This window comes from Bufo gargarizans, chromosome 10 (genome assembly GCF_014858855.1).
Source record: "Bufo gargarizans isolate SCDJY-AF-19 chromosome 10, ASM1485885v1, whole genome shotgun sequence".
NCBI lineage: Eukaryota > Metazoa > Chordata > Amphibia > Anura > Bufonidae > Bufo > Bufo gargarizans.
In genome coordinates this window covers 89,053,493-89,061,541 of record NC_058089.1, presented here as the reverse complement: position 1 = coordinate 89,061,541, position 8,049 = coordinate 89,053,493, and the positions used below count along the sequence as shown (strand labels likewise).

General features: G+C 47.5%; 1 protein-coding gene across 1 annotated transcript in view; it reads left to right on the top strand.

Moving 5' to 3' along the window:
• Positions 1–247: 247 nt before the first annotated feature.
• The window catches only part of NRN1L (neuritin 1 like), a 30,186-nt gene continuing 22,384 nt past the window's right edge, over positions 248–8,049 (top strand). The window contains exon 1 of the mRNA XM_044269292.1: positions 248–254. Coding sequence (XP_044125227.1) covers positions 248–254 — 7 coding nt within the window. The remainder of the gene's footprint in view (positions 255–8,049) is intronic.

The window sequence follows — 8,049 nt, the reverse complement described above, 5'->3', positions numbered from 1 at the left end:
ACCAGGGAAGAGTGTCACACTGCCACACACACCCACAATGGTAACATCTAGTTGTACATTTGTTCATAAACTTCTAGTGGGAATAACAGAGGAATAATACAACATAGGGTTATTACAATAGATCCTTCAGAATTGTTATTACATGGGAATGCAAATAGTTGCTAAAACATCACCATCACAGAGCTGGATAAGGGGATGGGGCTAAGGACTTATGGGGGTTGTAGGAAGGCGCAAGGGACCGTCGTGGATGGAAGGTATGTGTGACCGAGGTTACTGGCCTCGGTGAAGTAAGAGCTGGTATTTTATGTGTCAGCAGCAGCTATTGCTAATTGACTCCTAAAGATTTAGCATGGCTGTCATAGCTGATCCGGGACGGCTCTTACTGGGAGTAATCAAAGTGCTGGGTGGGTGACTACTCCCCATGTTCCAGGCCAGGTTTTGCCAGGCATAAAAACCAGCCAGCACTGCCAGGTGTGGTGGATTTACCGCCCTCTGACAGTGGAGCTCAGGAGTCTGTGTGCTGTGAACTGAGAGTTGTGCTGGGATTTGAGGTTTGAGCCGGGCTGGAGAACTCAGGCCCCTCTAAAGGAGAACAGGCCGCCTATGGACTTGATGAGGCTGAACGGCTAACAGTGTGTGAACTAACACCCAGGAGAAAAGGTGACTTTTATTGTTTATGGACTTTCCTTGTGTGTGAACAAACACCAAGCCACCTGCGTTTTGCGATACACCTTATCTGCATTTTGTTATTCATCAATGTGTGAATAAACACCGCTGTTTCATTCAAGAACTGTGTACTTTGCCTCTATACTGCATCCGCTAGTCCTAACTACCAGAGCGAGGAAGTAAGAGAATCTATATGTGCTTACTACTTGGAGCTTTGCAAAAAATAAGTACTCCAGAGAAATTAAAGAATGAACTAGAAGGTTCAGCATCTTCATGGTTGAGCATTGGAGTCAGTCAGTAAGGTATTTGCTGTTTAAGGCTGATGGAGACTTTACTGCAGTGAGAGGGACATTGCTAATACACCCTTCACACTTGTACACTGCCCTGGCCAGCCATATCTTAATCCTGTACCCCTCAACTGGAGATTACAGACAAGTTTGTTAGAACCTTATTGCCAGGCTTAGATTCTGCAGAGAGAGACTTTGGAGAGATAGAAGGAAGGAGTACTACAACCACCATCCTTGCTTATATCCATACATTGCTCTTTGGGAAGATTTGCACTGTGAATTGTTTGGAACTGTGCTTGATACGGTTGGATGTACTACAACCCCTATTCTGTACTTTAGTAAAGAGAGACTTATTTATTTTCTACATCTGGCTTGGTCCCTGACTCCAGCCCCATTCGCCGGTCACAGCACGTACATTTCATGCCTTGCACCTGTTCAACACTCACAACACCAAGGGCACATCAACTACATCAGGACAGAGCCCCAATATCAGGGTGCACCCTCCTATCGCTGCGCTGGCCCTAGGGAGCATCAGCTTGAGGATTGCCACGTTAAACAACTGTTGCAGCCAGAACCACTCCCATCCTCTGCTCCTAAAGCCTTACGTAGGTAATATTTTTGAAGGAAAAAAAAAGTGTATTCTGGCAAGCCCCATCTCTTCTAATACCCAGCACTGAAAAGCCCCAACACATGCAAAAAAAAAAAAGTTGTTGATCACTATGCAACTGCATTTTATTTTTTCAGATGCCGCCGTTGTTCTTTATGATACAATCATATAGAAAAGGTATATCTATATTTTATACTTATTGACAAACCCTTTAAATGGTGATAATTCAGGTTAGGTCCATGCGTGACTAGCAGCCGAAAAGCTGCAGTATTTTTGGGAATCGGCAGCAGAAACAAAATGCACGAAAGGATGCAATTTCCGTAGCAGACTTCATGACGTAAATGCTGCTGGTTTGAAGGCTGTAAGTGTTTTGCGGTTCACAAATTTCAGATCCCAGCCGCATTTATGCTGCCATTTTCTTTTCTACTTCCATAGAAATGTCCTATCCTTTTCCGCAGCGGACAAGTATAGGAGATGTGCAGCAGGCATTCGGGTCCCATTGTTTAGGAATGCTGAGTGGTGATGCAGCCTTAATAGCTTTGCTCACGGTGCTCCTACCTGGATACTGTCACTCCCCAGAGTTAGGCCTCATGCACACGACAGTTTTTTTTCACGGTCCGCAAAAACGGGGTCCGTGGGTCCGTGATCCGTGAACGTTTTTTCGTCCGTGGGTCTTCCTTGATTTTTGGAGGATCCACGGACATGAAAAAAAAGTCGTTTTGGTGTCCGCCTGGCCGTGCGGAGCCAAACGGATCCGTCCTGAATTACAATGCAAGTCAATGGGGACGGATCCGTTTGATGTTGACACAATATGGTGCCATTTCAAACGGATCCGTCCCCATTGACTTTCAATGTAAAGTCTGGAGTTCTTTTATACCATCGGATTGGAGTTTTCTCCAATCCGATGGTATATTTTAACTTGAAGCGTCCCCATCACCATGGGAACGCCTCTATGTTAGAATATACTGTCGGATATGAGCTACTTCGTGAACCTCAGATCCGACAGTATATTCTAACACAGAGGCGTTCCCATGGTGATGGGGACGCTTCAGGTTAGAATACACTACAAACTTTGTACAAGACTGCCCCCTGCTGCCTGGCAGCACCCGATCTCTTACAGGGGGATATGATAGCACAATTAACCCCTTCAGGTGCGGCACCTAAAGGGGTTAATTGTACTATCATATTCCCCTGTAAGAGATCAGGGCTGCCAGGCAGCAGGGGGCAGACCCCCCCCTCCCCAGTTTGAATATCGTTGGTGGCACAGTGTGCGCCCCCCATCGGGCCCCCCCTTCCTCCCTCTAATGTTAGAAATCGGTGGCACAGTGTGCGCCCACCATTGCCCCCCCTCCCTCTAATGTTAGAAATCGTTGGTGGCACAGTGTGCGCCCACCATCGCCCCCCCTCCCTCCCTCTATTGTATTAAATCGTTGGTGGCACAGTGTGCCAACCACCATCGGCCCCCCCCTCCCTCTATAGCAGTAACAACATTGGTGGCAGTGTGCGGCCTCCCATTCCCCCCCCCCCCATCATTGGTGGCAGCGGAGTTCCGATCGGAGTCCCAGTTTAATCGCTGGGGCTCCGATCGGTAACCATGACAACCAGGACGCTACTGCAGTCCTGGTTGCCATGGTTACTTGGCAATAGTACAACAGTAGAAGATTCATACTTACCTGCTTGCTGCTGCGATGTCTGTGAACGGCCGGGAGCTCCTCCTACTGGTAAGTGAAAGGTCTGTGCGGCGCATTGCTAAAGAACTGTCACTTACCAGTAGGAGGAGCTCCCGGCCGGTCACAGACATCGCAGCAGCAAGCAGGTAAGTATGAATCTTATATTGTTGTACTATTGCTAAGTAACCATGGCAACCAGGGCTGCAGTAGCTTCCTGGTTGCCATGGTTACCGATCGGAGCCCCAGCGATTAAACTGGGACTCCGATCGGAACTCCGCTGCCACCAATGATGGGGGGGGGGGAATGGGAGGCCGCACACTGCCACCAATGTTGTTACTGCTATAGAGGGAGGGGGGGCCGATAGTGGTTGGTACACTGTGCCACCAACGATTTATTACAATAGAGGGAGGGAGGGGGGGCGATGGTGGGGGCACACTGTGCCACCAACGATTTATTACATTAGAGGGAGGGAGGGGGGGGGCGATGGTGGGCGCACACTGTGCCACCAACGATATTCAAACTGGGGAGGGGGGGGTCTGCCCCCTGCTGCCTGGCAGCCCTGATCTCTTACAGGGGAATATGATAGTACAATTAACCCCTTTAGGTGCCGCACCTGAAGGGGTTAATTGTGCTATCATATCCCCCTGTAAGAGATCGGGTGCTGCCAGGCAGCAGGGGGCAGTCTTGTACAAAGTTTGCAGTGTATTCTAACTAGAAGCGTCCCCATCACCATGGGAACGCTTCTGTGTTAGAATATACTGTCGGAAATGAGTTTTCACGAAGTGAAAACTTAGATCAGAAAAAGCTTTTATGCAGACGGATCTTCGGATCCGTCTGTATGAAAGTAACCTACGGCCACGGATCACGGACACGGATGCCAATCTTGTGTGCATCCATGTTCTTTCACGGACCCATTGACTTGAATGGGTCCGTGAACCGTTGTCCGTCAAAAAAATAGGACAGGTCATATTTTTTTGACGGACAGGATACACGGATCACGGCCTCGGCTGCAAAACGGTGCATTTTCCGATTTTTCCACGGACCCATTGAAAGTCAATGGGTCCGCGAAAAAAAACGGAAAACGGCACAACGGCCACGGATGCACACAACGGTCGTGTGCATGAGGCCTTAGGCTCTGTAGCAACAAAGGAGTTGTAGTTGGTGAAATAAGTAGAGTCCAGACTTGGTAAAGTTCAACAGTCTTTACTTGAATAAACTTGTGTCATCCAAACAATACTTGATCTTTCTCTTGGCTCCAGCAAACTAAGGGTAAACTTGAATACCTTGCTTTCCCTCTTTGCTGCCGTGCTAATCTCTGGCTTCAGTCTGGTTCCTATCAGCTTCAGTTACTGTTTCTTATGAGAGTGAGGTATCCTGTTACCTGTAGGGTGTCTTTGTCACTGTTTTCCCTCTCAGAGGCACTAAGTCCTTTTATATATCAGAAGTGGGCTCCAAATCTCCTGAAGCAGTGAGGGGAAGGGGGGGGGGGGGGAACGCTCCCTTCATGCAACCCCTCCCTTGGTAGGAAGCAGGACTAGCCCACTACTGCCGAAAAGGGGAGAATGGAATTATAAGTTCCATTCTATCTAAAGGTATTCTCTTCCGGAAACTGTCACGGCTGTGCCATGGTCTGGTGGTACCGTGACACTTTCGCCGTGCATGCTTGTTACCGGTGGCAACGTGTAGTTTATAGCATGTTTACACAATTCCCCTTGAAGGTTGTTGTCCCTTCCATTCTGGTGGGTATGTGGTTAATGTGTGAGCAAGGTGGAGCTGGTTGTGGGCTCTTAGGCCCCTTGCAGACGAGCGTTCCTCCCACAGCGAGTCCGCATCTCAGCTCCTGGCCCGACCTCCCATCGCTGCCGGGAGTCACATAGCATTATATTGATTTATGATGCTATGTAACCCATACAGTTCTGGATTGTACTGGATAACACTGGCATAATGACTTTTTGAACTCCAGTGCCTCAATATTTTGCGGCATAGGTATTTTCACACCACTTTGGCCCCGACAAATTTACCATCTTTTACGCTGGGAAACAGCCATAAAAAAGGGGTGAAAAGTACTCCAGTTAGGGGCTGGAGTAGTTTTCTCTCCAGGGGCACGCCCTCTTCATAAATTAGCCGTATTCTCTGGCAGCACAGGCGGGACACCGCATGATCTATGGTCCAGAAATGATGATTTTGGTGTCCACATGAACAACTATTTCACCTGATAAATGACTGTTTTGCTCGTTCATTGGATGATCTGTGGCACCTGTACATGGCCAGTTATCCGAAACAAGCATTTGTAATAACGATCCTTCCCGATAATGGGCCCGACAATTGCCCTGTGTAAACCCACCATAAGCCTGTGCCAGACACCTTGGACAACAGCTTCTCTTTTTGTGAGAGCAAGGATTGGGCAATCCACTCATTTTTTTATCCTGCCATCTGCCATCGAGGGGGAATCGGCAACTTGTAGTCCAACCCGCTGAAATTGGCACTTTTGGCTGACATTCTTCTAATGTGTATGGGCACTGTTGGCGTGACACTCCTATACACGGCCATTCTTGTGTGTCTCTTGGTGTGCTCAGTTACATAAGGTCATCTTTTATTATATTACTGTTTTGCTGTATTTATATGACGCCCAGATCAGCTCTCCAGAAAATAGAAACACAGGACGGGAGCCAGATGGTCATTTCAAGATCAGGAGGCGTTTTTAACTTCAGCGGGATCATGACATAACCCTTAATCCACGACTTGAACCTTTCTGTACTAAGCAGAAGATTAATTTATTTAGTCTCTGTGTCACCGAGAGGAAGCATATTATGTGTCCTCCATATGAGCCGGTAAATAATGCTGAAATGTGTAGTGTACCCGGTGGGTTACATATAGGAGATGTGATTAATAACCAAAAAGTCACGAATTTAATATGTGACTGTTGAAGATTAGAGCAATAGTCCCCAAACCTCCAGAGAATCGCTAACCATCACCTCCTCACCTCTCTGTAGACATAATGGGGGGACTTATCAAGACTGGCATTCCCATGAACCGGTCTTGATCCCCTTGTTCTGGAGTAAGAGGCGTAGACTTGAACCATAACCTACGCCAGTTTCTTGGGTAAGTTCTAGTAAATCGGGTGGGCTGGGTGAAATCCAAAAGTGTCAAAGCTCCAAAAGTCACAAATATGCACCATAATTTGCTAATTTTGTACGCCACAAATAGTGATGTAAATAGCTTAATAAATGTCCCCCAATGTGTATGTGGCGAAAGTGTAGTCACTGTAGCTTAACCCCATAAGGACCCGTGCCGTACATATATGGCGCAAGGTCTGCGGGGCTCTGGAGCACGATCGCCAGGGAATAGCGGCACCATGGCTGCTCTTACCGGCAGGCAGCCATGCTTGGTAATGCACCATGGCGCTGCACGCCCCCCTGCAGCTCCAAGTCCTGCGATTGGTCGGTCAATGAAGACCGGCACATCGCAGCACAGGAAACTGTCACAGGCATCGGGGGGAGGTGGCAGGTGCTGTACTGGTCAGCACCGGTCACCTCCGAAGTGAGGCAGGGGACACTGGTGTTTTGGTTCCCCTGCCAGTGCAGCGCTATAGCTGCACAGGAAAGGGCAGACCTTCCCTGCATGCAGCCATTCTAGCTGGTGACTGCATGCAGAGGTTCTGTGCTGCCTGTGGCTTGCTGGGACTTATGGTGCACCACCACTGCTATTTAACCGACATCTGGAATTGCTGCACTGATTTTTTTTCATTTGCAGCTGTTCCAGATTCCTAAACCACTATCCGTCCCTGTCCCTTCCCGCCCCGTCTCGCTCTCCTCCGCCCCGTCCTTTTTTCACGGACGCCATTTGGTCCATGCGCTTTTTTTTGTCTTCATTTTCTTTTTTAATTTTCCAGCTCTGTACCACTTTTTCTGTGTGCGAGCTGTGAACATCGAGTGCTGTTCAGTGCATACCTGCCTGATCAGCACCTGCGGATTATTCTTTGCCCTTTTTTTTTTTACATCTGTGTTGATTTATTTACCAATTTTTCCTTTTTTTTGGTTCAAAAAGAAGAAATTGTAGTTAGGTTTTTATATAAATATACACTGTATATAGAGCTCTATATTTCTATATACAGTACAGACCAAAAGTTTGGACACACCTTCTCATTCAAAGAGTTTTCTTTATTTTCATGACTATTGGCATTCTATTGAGCTTCAAGAGGTAGTCACCTGAAATGGTTTTCACTTCACAGGTGTGCCCTGTCAGGTTTAATAAGTGGGATTTCTTGCCTTATAAATGGGGTTGGGACCATCAGTTGCGTTGTGGAGAAGTCAGGTGGATACACAGCTGATAGTCCTACTGAATAGACTGTTAGAATTTGTATTATGGCAAGAAAAAAGCAGCTAAGTAAAGATAAACGAGTGGCCATCATTACTTTAAGAAATGAAGGTCAGTCAGTCTGAAAAATTGGGAAAACTTTGAAAGTGTCCCCAAGTGCAGTCACAAAAACCATCAAGCGCTACAAAGAAACTGGCTCACATGCGGACCGCCCCAGGAAAGGAAGACCAAGAGTCACCTCTGCTGTGGAGGATAAGTTCATCCGAGTCACCAGCCTCAGAAATCGCAGGTTAACAGCAGCTCAGATTAGAGACCAGGTCAATGCCACACAGAGTTCTAGCAGCAGACACATCTCTAGAACAACTGTTAAGAGGAGACTGTGTGAATCAGGCCTTCATGGTAGAATATCTGCTAGGAAACCACTGCTAAGGACAGGCAACATGCAGAAGAGACTTGTTTGGGCTAAAGAACACAAGGAATGGACATTAGACCAGTGGAAATC